At 48.1% G+C, this 18,207-nt stretch overlaps 1 protein-coding gene across 2 annotated transcripts in view; it reads right to left on the bottom strand.

The window, feature by feature from the left end:
- Positions 1-18,207, bottom strand: part of TTC39C (tetratricopeptide repeat domain 39C) — an 80,384-nt gene that overhangs the window by 6,352 nt on the left and 55,825 nt on the right. For both annotated transcript variants that reach the window (XM_080919809.1, XM_080919808.1), the window contains exons 7-9: positions 6,907-7,000; positions 4,084-4,191; positions 893-1,002 (exon numbers count right to left, since the gene is read on the bottom strand). In XM_080919809.1, the coding sequence (XP_080775935.1) occupies positions 893-1,002; positions 4,084-4,191; positions 6,907-7,000 (312 nt within the window). The remainder of the gene's footprint in view (positions 1-892; positions 1,003-4,083; positions 4,192-6,906; positions 7,001-18,207) is intronic.

Genomic DNA, 18,207 nt, shown 5'->3' with positions numbered 1-18,207 from the left:
CTCTGCAAGCTGGGTAACTGACTCAGAGCACACATTTCCATCACGTCCCGTGGACTGTCATCTACCCAGTCCTGGGCTCTAGGCTGCACTCTGTATTATATTTTATTTATGCATTTATCTATTGGGGGGTACAGAAGAAACAAACTCAGAACTTTTCATATGCTGAGAAAATGTCCCAGTGTTGAGCCTCATCCCCAGCTTAGTAATCTATTTTACTTTTGATTTTACATGTGTTTGTGGGGGGGGGGGGAGCCAGAAGATAGCGCTGTATCCTCTGGAGCTGGAGACAGGGCAGGGGTGCTGGGAACCAGGAGTGTATGTGTGTACTCATGAAAGCTGAGCTGTCTCTGCAGCCTCTATCCTCTGCTTTATGGTGGAATGAATTGTATTAATTATTTATCTAATGAAAGCTAATTACACTTTAAAAACCTTATGGAGTAAAAGAAAATGTATAAGACAAAAAGTAAAGGAAAAGCTAAGCTTTGAGACAGAAGGCCATCAGCCGAGGTCACAGCCGTATCTCAGCATCCGAGATGGGCAGCAACGCTGGGACACCCCTCACAGTCCAGATTTCTCCTGATAAATTCGATGCCACTTTTGGTCTTTATTGCATCAAAGTGTGATGTCATCATCAGAGGAAGCAGGGCCATCTGCCTCTCGTGGCTTCCACCTACTTCTTCTAAAGTGACCTGCACTTCAGATGGTCACTTTCTCCTTCCAGGGGGGCTCATTAGCTGTCAGGGTCGAGGATATCTCATTATAAAACAAAACAACCCGCTTTAGTCCCGTGCAACCTTTCTCCTCAGGGCAGACGCGAGGCCACAGGAGGAGACACTGAATTCCACCCAGCCATCACACGTCCTGTGCATGGCTGACAGGCTGACACGCATACCTTTTTCACAGAGAACTGTTCAATCTGGTTGTTTTTCCTTTTGAATAGCTTCTGGACTTCCTTAAAAACGAGCTGTGCCCCATCCACGTCACCCGTGGCTCCCTGACAAACTGCAAGACATCACAATTACATTTCTGTGGTTTCAGGGAAAGGACACCAGCAGGTTACATCCAAAAACTAGCACCATCCAGCTGAGCCCGTCCTGTGGCCTACTCTCCCTTCTCCCCCGGCCCCCTGCTGCCATGGCTAAGGATGTACAGCTCTCAGCCTCCTCTCAGTGTAGCCTGCTGCTGCCACGCCTCCTACCACGATCGCCTCTGCAGCTGTAAGCGAGCCCCTAACTTTAGTTCTTTCTTTGTGAGAGTTGTCATGGTCATGGTGTCTCCTCACAGCAACAGAATAGTGACCAAGACAAGCTGATGAGAAATAGAGAGACATGCATGTGAACCACACCAGAAATACTCAACATCTAGTCCCAGACCCTGAAGAACAGGCTGCAGCCTTCCAGCAGAGTTGGAGACTATAGTTTGGAGGTTTCAACCTGGAACTTAAGAGTGGGACAGACAGAACTTAGCATATCTGTTCTCCCATGAGGACTCAGTTACAACATCCGTTAGTCACACGCATCTCTGATAACAATCCTTATATGAGAGAATCGGACCCGGCAGTTCTGTCTCAGACGTTCTGAGAGAAGCGAGGTCTGGATAGCAGTGATCTCAGTGCACGCACCAACATAACCACATAACTGTCCCTGGGACATGAACGGGAACCGAGATGTGGCAGGCACAGGCTGTGCAATGGATGGACCTTTACCTAGGTCATCTGAAAAATGAAGATGCTGGGACAGGCCTCAGTGCTTACATGAGGCACAGGGCAGTTGCATTTGTGAACAGAATGCAGGGTAGGATGGAGGAGGAGGCAATGTTAGTGTTTAGACTTCCGATGAGAGGAACCTTCTAGAAATTTTGCGATGCATGATGGTGGCAGTCGAGCAGCACTGCTGAGGACGGCAAGCCGGTGCTGTGTCCCACCACTGGATACCTGTCCCTCCCGGGGAGCTCAGTTTCCTCCACAGCCAACTGAAACACAACCCTGCAAGGCACCTTCCCTCACTGAGCACTCTTTCTTCGTGTGCTCACACCGGGTCCCTCCAGCGGAGGGGCCGCCACTGACTCAAGGCCCAGCAACACCTACCAACCACGGGCTTCCTTGTATCCATCCTTCCGGGTGTACAGTCAGGGACCACTTCCTGCTCAGAGTGTTGGCATGCCAACAGCCACCAGTAAGTAGCTCTTATTTATCCAGATGCTGGCAAAGTGTGTGAGAGCCATAACACACCAACCACATGAGAAATAATAAGCACCATGCAGAGATGCCCCGTACACTGCGGCACAGACACGAGGCACGCGCACTGTCTGCTCTCCGATGTGATTTTAGGATGCTGAGGACACACAGCCGGCTGAGGAGGACCCTGTCTTAGATGAATTAAGGGCATGGACAGAGTAGAGATGGTGTCCCACCGAAGCCAGACACTCAGAGGAATAAGGGGTGTTCATGGGGTGTTCATGGGGTCCGCAGCTCTCGGCAGTACCTCAGCGGTGTTCAGGGGAGACAGCAAGGTCCTGGGTTTGATCCCCGGCACCGACAAGTGTCTCTTGAGTTTCAAGAGAACCATTTCTGAGGTTGCCTACGCAGAGCAAACCTGAAAACCTTTACAGGTCGCTGGAAGCTAGGAGACCCCGCTCCATCTTCCTGCCCTGTCAGTTCAGCGCCTCTATAATCTATAACTGTCTTTATAGTCTATAATCATTATCTAGAAATATCCACAAAACCTGAGACATTTTGTGGTGCAGAGACAGACAACAGCTTTGTCCACCAGGCGGCAGGCTAGCACCAACCATGTCATCTGAGAGCTTTTGAAAGCAAAAGCCACGCCCGGGTCTCCGGGCATGCAGCACAGGGCTCTCAGATGACTTGGTAAAATGGGGTTGGAGCAAATCCTGCGAATTCTTTGAGCACAGCATAAACTAAAAACTCTCACATATGAAAAAGACACATCCAATTCTGGAGAACACTTTAAAATTCTAATAAATAAACCACCAGTGGGCTTGAGAAAGGCTTCAGGTGAAGCCTCTGCTTCCTTCAAGTCCCAGTTTCAATTCCCAGCACCCGCAGATGGCTCACGAGCGCCTGTAGTGTAATTCCCTCTTCTGGTGGGCACAGAAAGAGCACTCACCCAGGTAAATAAGGACATCAATCTAAAAAAAATGTTAAAAACACCACAAGGAAAGAGAAAGGGCGTGGTGGGTAGAGGTGCAGAGACTGTTGGGAGTAAAACAGCTTCACAGGGAAGCCTGTGTGGCGACTGGTGGAGGCCCTGCGGTTCCTGGCATCCAGCTGGGCCTCTGGCTTCTGCCTCATTCACTTGGTTATAGCGAAGAACAGGAGTTGCCCAGTGGTGAAGGTTAAGGCCTTGTCTGAGGGACCACCCCTAGGGAGGTGGGACCACCTTAAGATAATGCACTTTTCTTTCCCAGAATCCTCACCCCACTTGTGTAGCCCAAGAGGTAAAGCTCAGCAGAGTCTCAACTCAAAAGGCACTAACCACCTCTTCTCCTCCTGGGTCAGTTTCTGTTGGATGCTGGGTAACTTTTTAAACTCTGGCCCTAATTTGATCTGAGCCCCCCCCCCCCTTCAGTAGCCACTTGCCTCTGAGTCCCACATTTGTGCCAGCCTCTCTAGCAGCATGGCTTTCTCTCTTCCTCCTCAGCCCTCTTTCTGGGCGGCTGGCAGAATTCCAGCTAGTCCACCCTCAGGTAAACTTTATCTGACTCTACTCTTGAGTCCTTTTCCTAATGACAGTAGAGCCCCAGGAACAGGATCCCGATTTCCAGGAGTCCCATGGTGGCTCTACAGGGTCTCCCCAAGATCCCCTCCTTTAAATTCTCTAAAGGGCTGGGGAAAAGCCCTGCCCCGCACACCTAGACAGTACCTGCTGCATCAAACACTGATGGGGGAGAATCTGAAAAGTAGGGTCTCTGCTTCCTCACCTTCCATTCTCACACACAGGCCTGGTCACTCACCTGCAGTCACACAGGACGGTCACTCACCTGCAGTCACACAGGACGGTCACTCGCCTGCAGTCACACAGGACGGTCACTCACCTGCAGTCACACAGGACGGTCACTCACCTGCAGTCAGATATGCGTAGTAGCACTGTGACCACCTGGACTCGTTCTTCAGCCTCTCGAAGGAATCAAATGCGTCCTTGAAGTTGAGTTCTATCATGCTACACCAGCCTGCAAAGGGAGTGCATCAGTGGGCTACCGGGACTGAAGACAAAGCACAGGGCGTGCTGTGAAAATGAGCTTAGACCAACACAGTAGGGCAGTGAGCTCAGTACCCGTGACCTGAGGTAGTGAGCTCAGTACCCCTGCCCTGAGGCAGTGTGCTCAGTACCCCAGCCCTGAGGTAGTGAGCTCAGTACCTGTGACCAGAGGTAGTGAGCTCAGTACCCCTGCCCTGAGGTAGTGAGCTCAGTACCTGTGACCTGAGGTAGTGTGCTCAGTACCTGTGACCTGAGGTAGTGAGCTCAGTACCCCTGCCCTGAGGTAGTGAGCTCAGTACCCATGACCTGAGGTAGTATGCTCAGTACCCCAGCCCTGTGGTAGTGTGCTCAGTACCCCTGCCCTAAGGTAGTGTGCTCAGTACCCCAGCCCTGAGGCAGGGAGCTCAGTACCCCTGCCCTGAGGTAGTGTGCTCAGTACCCCAGCCCTGAGGTAGTGAGCTCAGTACCCCTGCTCTAAGGCATTTCTCTGTTGGATTATACACCGTCTCTCCCTGAACCACATCACAAAGTATCACTTGCTAGATAAGTCCTGATCTTTTTTTTCTCTGTGCTTTCCTTTAAAGATGTGTGTCTGCAGGGGGTGAGGTGAGTGAGGGAGCTAGGGACTGGCTGGCAGGTGTCATCTGCTGCTTCTTTTCTTCCCTGTCCTCTGCAGAGTGCTGTGAACAGCTCTCACTTGGTTCCCACCAGTCCATCATCTTTTCTCCATTGTCTACCCTTCATCTCTCATCTGTGTCTGGGCCAGAAAGCAGAATTTTGTTTGAAAAGTATTCCATGGCCAAAGTTGTATCTGTTCTTTTCAGCAGATGAAGAGATGATTACATGAAGAATTTTGAAAACTCTAAAGTGCAGAGATCAGAGCGGAGTGCAGGCAGCCAGCAAGGCCCTCGGTAACAAGCTGGGAGAGGAGGGGGATCCCAGGCAGACGCACTCGCCTGTGTCCACGTCCCCTAGACAGAACAGCTGACAGGGAGGGCCTGGTCCCACCTAGATGTGACCTGCTGGCTCTGCAAAGGGAGGCACTGTGCCTTAGTTTGCCTCCTGTTCCCGGGACACAACAATGACCCAAAACAAGTTGGTTAAAATTATGTAAGGGCTGTGTTACCTTACATTCTTATCCCTAAGTGTGTGATTTCGGGATGGCGTGACTGCGTGCTTTCGGAAGAACAGACATGATGAGTCTTAACTAGGCCCCATTCTTAAGTACCAAGTCCCTCCTGTTTTCAAACATGGGTGAGCTTTTGAAACCTCAGAACTACAGTCTCCAATGTGCTGTAAGAGGAGGGCTGGAAGGCTGCAGCCTGTCCTTTGGGGTCTGTGCACTGACGGTGTATCTTTATGTGTGGTTTACATGTAAGAGCTCTCACTTTGGAGAGGAGTACTTATTTGTCTTTTAGGTCCGGATCAGACTCCATCACAGAGGAAGCCAGGGCAGGGCCCTTTTGACAGGGACTGGAGCAGAGGCCACGGAGACACTCTTACTGGCTCACCCACAACGGGTCGGACCTCCCACCTCAATCCTTAACCAAGAGGACGCCCCGCAGACTTGCTCACAAGCCATTCTGATGAAGGCACGCTCTCTACTGATGTTCCTTCTCCCCAGATCACTATGGTGGCTTGGGTCAAGTTGACAAAAAAAGTTTTTTTTTTAATTAGAACACACATTCCCTTCATTGGACATCAGTGGCTCAGAAGGTTTCAAGGTGTCAAGAAGAACTAGGTTCCAGCTTCCTCCTAGGCACTACTTCCCAGGAGCCTTGAGTTTTAACATGTACTAGACGAATTCATCCCTCACTGTCTATCGTCCCCAAACCAAAGATGGAAGCAAGGGAAAGTGAACCAGAGATAAGCCTTAGTGCGTGTGCAGTGACTGGATCCTCGGTATGCAGAGCGGCGCCTTCCCGAGGGAGAAAGCTGCAGCAGGGAAGACGCTTGTGGTGGGCTGGCCTGACGCTGCCGGTTTTCTAATGCTAATATTGGCCCCCAAGACTGCTGCACACAGCTCAGTGACCCTGCCCTCAAGTGATGCCAACAGCCTGGCAGAAGAGGCATAGATGGGTTTAGATTTCACAGGCTTGGGTGGGAGGAGGACAGGGATGTACAGGAGGAGGAAGGAAAAGCTGCCATGGGTTGGGTGAGCCATGAACACGGCCCTGAGGGCTGGCCAATTGGAGCTAAGAGCAGCCCAGATGGAACACAGTAATAACTCGGAGTTCTCGACAGAAAGACTCTAACAGCACAGAGGATAGATGTCTGCTCAGCTCTTGTGCGGATTAAGGCTTGTTGTAAATATAAAGGCTGTGTGTGTCTTTCATCTGGGAACTGAAGGGTCAAGGGTGGTAGAAACCCTGGTTCAGGATTAAAAATTTCTACAATACCCACTTGAGCACAAGAGCCGGCAGAAGTCTCACAGTTACTGACTTCAGACAGACAGACAGACATGCTGGAGGCTCATAGTTACCGACTTCATACAGACAGACAGACAGACAGACATGCTGGAGGCTCATAGTTACCGATTTCATACAGACAGACAGACAGACAGACATGCTGGATGCTCATAGTTACCGATTTCATACAGACAGACAGACAGAAAGACATGCTGGATGCTCATAGTTACCGACTTCATACAGACAGACAGACAAACATGTTGGAGGCTCATAGTTACCGATTTCATACAGACAGACATGCTGGATCTCCCTCTGGTCTACAGCCAGTTCCAGAGCAGTGTGGAAGGAAGTCAAGGCACTGTTGATTTGACACTGAGGAGAAAAGGAAAAGCAGGTGACTGGCTGTGACAGGGCATCAGCATCACCATCATAAATCACAACTGGCTTTTCCCTGAGCCCCCGTTTTCAAGAGACCAAGCAAGCAGTCCAGGAGAGCTGGTTAAGGGCTGTTAACAAAACATGCTGCTGTGCTTTATGTGAAATTAACCTCAGCACATTAACTCCTTTTTAAAAACCATTTTCTACTTATTGTGTGTGTGTGTGCACATACAGGCCACAGCCAGCACACACGAGGAGGTCAGAGGACAATCATGGAAGCTGCTTTTCACCTTCCACCACGAGGACCCTAGGGATCCAACTCAAGTCTGCAGCCCCCGGTGCAAGTGCCTCAGCCCTCCAGGAAGCTGTCAGTCCTTTTCTTTCTTCTTTGTTTTGTAATACAGGATCCTGTGGTCCTCTGGATGAAAATGGCCCTCATTAGACTCACAGGGAGTGGCATTACTGGAAGCGTGGCCTGGCTGGAGGAAATATGACACTAGGGGGTGGGCTTTGAGGTTGCAGAAGCTCAAGCCAGGCCCAGTGTCTCTCTTTCTGCTGCCTGCGGATCCCGATGTAAAGTCTCAGCTCCTCCAGCACCAAGTCTGCTCCCTGCTGCCGTGCTTCCCGCCATGATGACAGTGCACTCTGAACTGTGATGACAGTGCACTCTGAACTGTGATGACAGTGCACTCTGAACTGTGATGACAGTGCACTCTGAACTGTGATGACAGTGCACTCTGAACTGTGATGACAGTGCACTCTGAACTGTGATGACAGTGCACTCTGAACTGTGATGACAGTGCACTCTGAACTGTGATGACAGTGCACTCTGAACTGTGATGACAGTGCACTCTGAACTGTGATGACAGTGCACTCTGAACTGTGATGACAGTGCACTCTGAACTGTGATGACAGTGCACTCTGAACTGTGATGACAGTGCTCTCTGAACTGTGATGACAGTGCACTCTGAACTGTGATGACAGTGCTCTCTGAACTGTAAGCCAGTAAGAGTTGCCATGGTCATGGTGTCTCCTCACAGCAATAGGAAACCTAACTAAGGCAGTCCCACTGTGTGGTCCACACTGGCTTCAGTCCCATGATCCTGACTTCAGCTGCCCTTCCTAAGTAGCTGAGACTGCAGGCGTGCACCTCAAAGCCTGGCTTAGGCAGTGACTTTCCCAGTGAGGACCCAGCTCACCCCACCTTTACCTGCGTTAGTCTCTCTACAGGCATGTGAACTTGGTCGTATTATAACTGCCCACCAATCTAGTTCTTTGTACCCAGGCATTTTCAACAGCACAAGGAGCATACTCTGTCTTCTGTGACTGTTCAGTTGTGGTCCAGAAGGACTAACCATCCAAGCTCCTACCATTAAGCTTTGTCCCATCCGGTCCCTCTGTTCCCCCGGACAACGGATGGTTGGATTCTACACTGAGCACTGGTGTTCATTTGCTTCTGGTCATTTTGGCCTCTCAATACTCAGATCTCTGAAGGTCCAGATTCCACTGCTGTGCAGAGCCTACCAGCCCCCAGACGTTAGTTTTACTGATTTCTGGTTCTAGAGCTCTCCCTGTTTGGTTATGGACCCCAGGACAAGGACCAGGGTGAACATTTTACTTATCATAGCAGACTGGTTCTTATAGCATCCCTCAGTCCCTACCTGGCATATCCTGTCCCCAACCCTCCACTTGCCCACCTAGAAGTAGCTTCCCAATAACCCTACTTTGGTATACCCTAATATACCAAATCTATAATACCTGGCTTGAACTGGCTCATTTCACCAGCAGCGAGATAACCTATCACCTCCCCCTCCCCAAGACTGCTGTTCCACTTCCTGTGCTCCCAGTGGCCCGTGGTCAACTGCTATCTAGAAACAGAATACACTATAGGAAGACACTTTGACAGGTACAAGAGACCACACTGTTGTGGGTTTGGTCTGATGCTGCATGTATTGTGTTAATCTGGTCCCCAAAACTGCATGAGAATTTACATGCTGAGCAACCCTGCTCCTGGTTAGTTTTGATTGGTAAATAAAGTTGCTAGTGGCCAATAGCTGAGCAGGAAGACAGAGGCGGGACTTTAGGATTCCTGGGCAAGGGATTGAGGAAGGAACAGGAAGAGGAGAGATGCCAAGGCTGGGAAAGGAGTAGAGGCTACAGCCTCATGTGTGCAGGACAGAGAACACAGCCACCATGGAGGTGCTGGGGACTCAGCCCGAGAGGAGAGGGGCTGCAGGTCTGGGTCCGGGACACCAAGATGGAATTTAGGTTTTAGTAAGTGATAACTCAGGAGTATCAGAGGGGAGTATGTTAGCCACATGGAGGTTTGGAAATGGCCCAGCCCTTGAGCAGTGTGTGTGTGTGTGTGTGTGTGTGTGTGTGTGTGTGTGTGTGTGTGTGTGTGTGAGTGCGTATTATTCAGGAGCCCAGAACTGGGGCAGGTTATCTAGCAGTGCCACCGCTGCCACCACCAGGATGATTATTTGTGAACCAGTAGTGTTATTTGGGTTAAACACCACCACATACCGTAATTTTTACAACAGAGTATGGCTGAATCCATTCTGGTTTCTTTTGTTCTTTACCTAATGTAAACCTCACATTGTGACCTGAGTTAAGTATGCATAGAAAAAGGATAGACCTAGTATTCTGCTCTCTCTGGTTTCAGTGCTCACTGAGGGTCCTGGAACACATGCCCCATGTATAGAGGGAACAACTGTACCTCTGTTTTTTCCTTTCCATTAATAATTTCTATGTTTGCTAACCTCAGGCTATAAGGATCTGATAAGAACTCTCAAACAGCATCAAAGAGTCGGCAAAGGCCCAGACTCACTAAGTAAGCATCCAGTGCCTTTCAGTTCCAGCATCTAAAACCAGGCTCTGCTCCCAGGGAGACCACAGCCTGCTCTGTGGGTGGTAGCTCTGCCCCTTCCTTGTTCCAGCTGCACTGAGACACCCCACCCCCACCCCCTCACCCTCTCCCCATGACAGTGGCATGGCTGTGCCTGCTTGCCCAAGCCTTCTCTTCTGTGCCTACCCTGCTGCTCCTCCTGCCTCCCGACTCCCTTCCCCACAAGGCAGCTAGGCAGGGACAACAGGAAGGGTCCTGGAAGAGGTCTGCGAAGGCCTCGAGGTCACTGAGGCTGGAATGACCGGAGGTGATCTACACAGGACGTCAGTGGGCTCCATGGTTCATTCACAAAGCAGCAGCCGGACAGATAACTGCCCTCGTGTGACACACCATTTTGTTGTCAGGATTCAAGCTGCAACCTTCAAACCCTCAGTGAACGAGGCAGGAAGCCACAGAGACATGTCACTTAGATTCCTGCTGTGTTGGAGGGGACCTCAGGACAATGTTACAAAGCTCCTATACCATACCACACGTAAGGCACCAACTCTTTGACAAAACCTTTCATGAAGCACGTTTGGAAGTCAGTGTGAAGGCGAGAGTGCAAACAAGCATGTGAGTGTGGGGTGAGTGCAGGCCCTCAGACACTTTTATGCCCGTCTCCAACTGTTCCTCGGGATCCACAGCTTTTCCGGCACCCTCTCCTCACTCCCCACAGCACAGTTCTGTTCCGGTAAATATTAAAAAGCCTCCCTGCATAGAGACATCATCTTCATATGTCTTTGCACAGGAACCACATCACTGTGGGCTCTGCCACAGGCATCACTAGTTGTCTAGTTAAGGACACGGGCATTCACACACAGGATGTTTCTGAATGGCCTCTTCAACCAAGCTGTCTCCTGCTGCATGTTCAGTGCAGAGCTCTGGCCTCCAGAGGACGGAACGGTGCCCGGGAGCAACTGGGTCCAGACCTAGATAACGCCGGAGAAGGCTGGTATGGAGAGAGGAAGACGGAGGCCAAGGAAAAGCACTGACACCGCACTGCAGCCCTTGGTGTTTCCGAGGCTCTCCAGCATGGGCGCACAGCCTGCATTTTCAAACAGCTTAGTTAAATGACCAGTACTTAGACTCTGACCTGATTACCTGCCAAGTAAGCTTTCTTGAGCGACAGTGTGTGTAGATTAAGCCTGAGAGCAGGGAGGTCATCTCCTGCACCTTCAGGAGGGGTGGCTACAGGCAGTAATTAGGAGGATGTAGACACAAGCCCAGGAATGCTAGTAACCACGGTATGTGGAAGAGTTAAGGAACAGACTGTTTCTAGAGCCTCAAAGGGAGTGAGACCCTGCAGACACCTTGTTTTGTTTAGCTCAGTGTGGGGGAGCATACAATGTAAAAGACGCTCAAACTGAAGACAGGTAAATACACACAGCACTGTGCAGAGGGGCAGGAGAATGGATCCGTGACCTCAACTAGACAAGGGTAACCTGCCGTCAACCTGAGTGGACATAGCCTAAAAAACTAGTAGCACAGCAAGAATCCATCAGGCAATGCGCTGGCTATTGCTCCCGTTGGGTTTAGAATGCCTGCCTAGACTGCTCAGTGCACAAGACAGCAGCTGAGAACAAAATGGCTGCTGACATGTCAAGCTGGGTCTCCACCCTCAGAGACAGGGCACGAAGGGGTCTGCCTGCAGACTGTCTAACACACTTGGGAAACAAGAACCATTCGCCTGGAAAAGTTACAAGTGTGAAGAATGTGACCTCTTTCTCATACGAGAAACCACTGAAGATCTTACATGTGTGTACTTAAGGCATGCCTCCAAGAGCCACTGTGACTCTAAATTAGCTTGAGCTCTACCTTAACCATTTCTTTAGGAATTTGCTTAAATAACAGAAATAAAGTACCTCTTACTTTTCACCAAAATAATTTAAAACAAGAAAATAATCTATGGTGTGTTTTACGGTGAATTAAAATACCTAAGCAGGTATTTTACCTGTGCAGGGGATGGAAAATTATTCTCAATTGGAGACAAAGTTCACAGCTGAATTTTAAAATAAACTGTAACGCACACACTTGGGCCTGAAGTGTACACTCGGGGAAGGCAGACATGAGACCACAGTGCTCTGAGTGAGACCCAAACCTTCTGAGTTTTGGATATTTTATGTATTTACATTTCTAGTGTTACCCCTTTCCCAGTTTCTCCTCCAGAACCCCCATCCCACTCCTCACCCTCTGCTTCTATAAGGGATGCTCCTCCCCCCCGTACACCCACCTCCCGCCTCCCTGCCCTTGTGCATTTCTCTCCACTGGTGCACTGAGCCTTTCCAGGACCATTGATGCCACCCTCTGTTACATATGTGGCTGGAGCCATGGGTTCCCCCTCGTGGACTTTTTGGTTGGTGGCTTAGTCCCTGGGAGCTCTGGTGGTCTGGTTGGTTGATAATGTTGTTCTACCTATGGGGTTGCAGACCCCTTCAGCTCCTTCAGTCCTTTCTCTAATGCCTCTATTTGGGGTCCCAACACTTAGTCCAATGGTTGGCTTTGAGCATCCGCCTCTGTTCTGGCAGAGCCTCTCAGTAGACAGCTGTATCAGGCTCCCGTCAGCAAGCACTTCTTAGCATCCACAATACTGTCTGGGTTTGGTGTCTGTATGTGGGATGGATCCCCAGGTGGGGCAGTCTTTGGATGGCCTTTTCTTCAGTCTCTGTTCCATTCTTTGTCCCCATATTTCCTTTAGATAGAAGCCATTCTAGGTTGAAAATTTGGAGCTGAGTGGGTGGCCCTACCCCCCATCCTGAGGCTGTGCCTAACCTCTGGATATGGTCTCTACATGTTTTCCCTTCCCTTTGCTGGGTATTTCAGCTTATCTCATCCCTGTTGGGTCTTGGGAGCCTCTTGCTTCCTGGCATCTGGGACTTGCAGGTGGCTACTCCCAGTTCCCCATCCACCATTACTACAAACATCTGTTCAAATTCTTCTCCCATACCTGGCCATGCCCCCCTTTCTTCCCCTCCCCCTTCTCTCTTCCTCCCAAGGCCCTCTGACCCTCTACCTCCCATAAGTATTTTGTTCCCCCTTCTAAAAAGGACTGAAGCACTCACATTTTAGTCTTCCTTCTTCTTGAGCTTCATATCATCTGTGATTTGTATCTTGGGTATTATGAGCTTTGGGGCTAATATCCACTTATCAGTGAGTGCATACCATGCGTGCTCTTTTGTGACTGAGTGACCTCACTTAGGATAATATTTTCTAGTTCCATACATTTGCCTAAGAATTTCATGAAGTCATTGTTTCTAATAGCTGAGTAGTACTCCAATGTGTAAATGTACCACACTTTCTGTATCCATTCCAGTGGTATAGCTGGGTCCTCAGATAGTACTATGTCCAATTTTCTGAGGAACCACCAGCCTGATTTCCAGAGTGTTTGTACCAGCTTACAACCCCACCAACAATGGAAGAGTGTTCCTCTTTCTTCACATCCTCGCCAGCATCTGCTGTCACCTGCGTTTTTGCTCTTAGCCTTTCTGACTGGTGTGAGGTGGAATCTCAGGGTTGTTTTGATTTGCATTTCCCTGATGACTAAGGACGTTGAACATTTCTTTAGGTGCTTATCAGCCATTTGGTGTTCCTCAGTTGAGAATTCTTTGTTTAGCTCTGTACCTCATTTTTAAATAGGGTTATTTGATTCTATGGAGTCTAACTTCTTGAGTTCTTTGTATATATTGGATGTTAGCCGGCTATTGGATGTAGGATTGGTAAAGATCTTTTCCCAATCTGTGGATTGTCGATTTGTCCTAATGACAGTGTCTTTTGCCTTACAGAAGCTTTGTAATTTTATGAGGTCCCCGTTGTCAATTGTTCATCTTAGAGCATAAGCCATTGGTGTTGTGCTCAGGAAATTTTTCCCTTTGCCCATGTGTTCCAGGCTCTTCCTTATTCTCTTTCATTTGGTTTTAATGTTTCAGGTTTTATGTGGAGGCCCTTGATACACTTGGACCCGGGCTTTGTACAGGAGCTAAGACTGGATTGATTTGCACTCTTCTGCATGCTGACTGCTAGTTGAACCAGCAACGTTTGTTGAAAATACTGTCTTTTTTTCATTAGATGATTTTAGTTCCTTTGTCAAAGATCAAGTGACCATAGGCTTATAGGTTCATTTCTGGGTCTTCAATTGTATTTCATTGATCTATCTGTCTGTCTCTGTACCATACCATGCAGTTTTTATCACTATTGCTCTGTAAGACAGCTTGAGGTCAGGGATGGTGATTCTCCCAGAAGTTCTTTTATTATTGAGAATAGGTTTTTGCTGTTCTGGGTTTTGTTGTTGTTCCAAATGAATTTGAAAATTGTTTTAACTCTATGAAGAATTGAGTTAGAATTTTGATGGGGATTGCGTTAAATCTGTAGATTGCTTTTCAGCAAGATGACCATTTTTACAACATTAATCCTGCCAATTCATGAGCATGAGAGTTTTTTTTTCTATCTTCTGAGAGCTTTAATTTCTTTCTTCAGGGACTTGAAGTTCTTGTCATACAGATCTTTCACTTGCTTGGTTAGATTTACACCCAAGGTATTTTATATTATTTGTGACTATTGTGAAGGGTATCATTTCCTTACAGTCCCATAACCCCTAAAGAAATAGAAGCTGTTGGGATTCTGTAAACCCCAACCCACAGTTACCTGGCAATAGCCAGATATGCTCTGCCCAGTTACCTGACACTATAAAAGGAGCTGCTTGTCCCCTCCTCTCTTATACTCTTTATTCTCTCTTACTCTCTCTTGCTCTTCCCCCTTACCCCTCCTCTCCCCATTCCCTTCCCCCATCTCTCTCCATGTGCTCATGGCCAGCCTCTACTTCTCTATTCCTCCCTCTCTCTCTCTCTCTCTCTCTCTCTCTTTGCCTCTACTGCCCTCTGAACTCCCCCCAATGACCTGAATAAACTCTATTCTGTACTATACCATCATGTGGCTGGTCCCTCAGGGGGAAGGGATTCCCAACATGGGTCTCCCAGAGGCATCTCCCTCTCCTCCAGGCCTCGCCCGCACCTCCACTGGCCATAACTCCCCTCACACTCTTTTCATCTCTTTCCTAACATTGGTGCGGGAACCCAGGACAACATAATCTTTTCTTTTTATATACATATCAGAAGCAGTCATCAAAAGTCTACCAACCAAAAAAGTACCAGGACCAGATGGTTTTAGTGCAGAATTCTATCAGACCTTCAAAGAAGACCTAATACCAATACTCTTCAAACTATTCCACAAAATAGAAACAGTAGAAAACACTACCCAATTAGTTCTATAAAACCACAGTTATGATACCTAAGCCATACAAAGACCCAACGAAGTTCTCAATAAAATTCTCACAGACCCAACCCAAGAATATAGCAAAATGATCATTCACCATAATCAAGTAGGCTTTATCCCAGGGATGCAAGAATGGTTCAATATACAGAAATCCATCAATGTAATCCACTATGTAAGCAAACTCAAAGGAAAAAAAAAAAAAAAAAAAAAAAAAACACATGATCATCTCATTAGATGCTAAGAAAACATTTGACAAAATTCAATACCACTTCATGGTAAAAGTTTTGAAAAGATCAGGAATTCAGGGCCCACACATAAAGTAAAAGCAATATACAGAAGACCAGTAGCCAACATAAAACTAAATAGAGAGAAATTTGAAACAATCCCACTAAAATCAGGGACTAGGCTGCCCACTCTCTCCCTAGTACCCAAAATCCTAGTCAGAGCAATTAGACAACAAAAGGAGATCAAAGAGACACAATTTGGAAAGGAAGAAATCAAAATATCACTATTTGCAGATGATATGATAGTATAATTAAGTGACCCCAAAAATTCCACCAGAGAGCTCCTAATCCTGAGAAACAACTTCAGCAAAGAACCTTCTTTTTTATTACAGATTTCCTTATTCTCACCTTACTGTATGAATGTTCTGCCTAAATGTGTCTGTGTGCAACATGTGTGCAGTGACCCCACAGGCTGAAAAGATGTCAGATCCTCTGAATCCTGAGTTACACACCATTATGAGCCACCATGTGGGTGGTGGGAACCAACCTCATGTCCTCTGCAAGAGCAGCAAGCACTCTTAACCACTAAACCATCTCTGCAATCCAACACTGGCTTTTGTCGGCAAACATACACTAACAAATTGTGTCACAAAAAACGTTTGAAGGGCATATCCCAGGTGTAGTGTCTGCTTGCTAGGTGTGAAGGCCTGGGCCCCACCCCCAGAGCGCCATAGCCGGGTGTGACAGCCCATATCCATAATGTCTGCACTCGAAGGAAAGGCAGGAGAATCCCCGAAGTTCAAGGCCCTTCTGTTACGCAGCCAGTTCCAGGCCAGCCTGGACTACATGTTTTATATCTTAAAACAACAGCAACAACCCTGAAACAAATACTGGAGGCCGTCACTGACAGACAGAAAAATAACAGACAAGGACACAAGCGGAAGGAAGCATTGCCTGCTGAGCCTATTAGGGCTCCAAGGGAGCCATAAACAGCAAGTGGGGCAGAGCCATTCCCGGCAGCCGTGTGCTCTGAGTGCCGCAAAGCACACTTTTCCAGTCATGCCAACCTCCACCGTCTTCCTGGAAGTGTGTCCCTGGGCATTTTCTCACTGTTGTGTCTGTGGGGAGGAGGGAGGGTCCTGAACACAACAGGCCAAGGGCCTACCATCAAGTTAGTTCTCAAACCCCTTTGTTCTCCCTTGGCTCTTCCACTGAGGTCACCAAGTCATAGGATGAGGACTTTCTTTGAGACGACTTTCGTCACAGGATATAGGCATCAGCTCAGTTCTGGAAAGCCAGCAGGAATCACTCCTGCCTTGCTCTGGACTTTGATGATGGCTGGCGTTACCAAGCTGTGCCGACAGCAGTGGCTTGTTGTGGGATTATATCTATACCATTTTCACCAGATAGAGAAAGGTATTTTTGATTTTTAATTTGTTAATACTTTCTTCAGCTTTGAAAACTTCCACACTAGGTAGCCTTGCATTAAGATGGCCTAATGAATTATTTCCTTACTACAGAAAATGCTAGGGAGCGATCTCTTGAGGTAGAGCACTGAGAAGCTTTTTGGAATAAGCCCCACTGTTCTACACACTAGCTGTAAAAATCCCGTATCAAGCTGGGTGTGGGGGTGAACACCTTGAATCCCAGCTCTTGGGAGACATAGGTAGATTTCTGTGAGTTTGGGGCCAGCTTGGCCTATACAGTGAGTCACAGGCCAACCACCATACCTGGCTCTGACTTTAGTTTCTTAGTATATGTATATATGTGTGCCTAGGTGTGGTATGTGTATGTGCAGGTAAAGCACTTGCTTTGGCAGCTCGGTGACCTAAGTTTGATACCTATATAATAATGGAAGGAGAGACCCATGTCTACAAGGGTATGCTCTGACTACCACATGTATGTTAGGACAGGTATGCTCATACATGTGTGCACATACACAGTCTCACACATTCACATATACACACAATAATTACAATAATAATAACTACTTAAAAACAATCTAGGCAAAGCCACAAAGTGGAGGAATGCAAGGTGCTGAACCCAGACTTTGTGCATTCTAGCCAGGTAGATATACGCCCAGCCCACACGTCCTTATAGACTATCCCAATCAACATTTTTTCTACTACACCAGAGTGCTTTGACAGGATGGAGAAAAAGCAGGAAATTGGGGAAAAAATGTGTTCATGTTAAAGATGACATCAAAGAATTAAAAATAATCGGCAGGAGAATGCCAAGCGTTAGCTCAGGAAAGGAAGAAATGGTGAATATAGTGGTTTATGGAAGACTGGGATTCAAGATGAGCAAGTAAGGCAGAGACCAAAGATACAGACGACCAAACATGAGCAGAGATGGCCTGAAGGAACTGACAAGGGCATCATCAGGAAGGGACCTCACAGCGGTCCCTGGACCTGATGGCCCCATGGGAGGATGTCGTCAGGTGTCTGGCTAAGGACCTCTGTAAGCTCAGTTGCACAAGCATCACCACCTCAATCTGCATCCTGAGAATCAGTAACTGCATTTCCTGGACCAGCATGTAGGGCTGGCAGAGCATCCTCACTCCTATAGACTCTTCCTTTCTAGTGCTGGATTTCAGGCGAGGTGGGTGTGCCACATGCTTCTCCTCCTGCTGACAGACACTGCCCTGGACTCCACTTTACTACTAAGGATAATAAATAATATGGAATTTATATCTTTCTCTTCTGCCTTGAGGACACGTTCAGGCGCCCTTCTGGAGCAGCTGTGCCAATGTGTATCCCACCAGCAGTGAATGAGGGTTCTAGTTTCTCCCCAGCCACACCAGCATTTGTTTCTTGCAGTGCTGC

The sequence above is a fragment of the Micromys minutus genome (assembly GCF_963924665.1).
Source record: "Micromys minutus genome assembly, chromosome: 8".
Lineage (NCBI taxonomy): Eukaryota > Metazoa > Chordata > Mammalia > Rodentia > Muridae > Micromys > Micromys minutus.
This window is presented reverse-complemented; position numbering and strand designations above follow the sequence as displayed.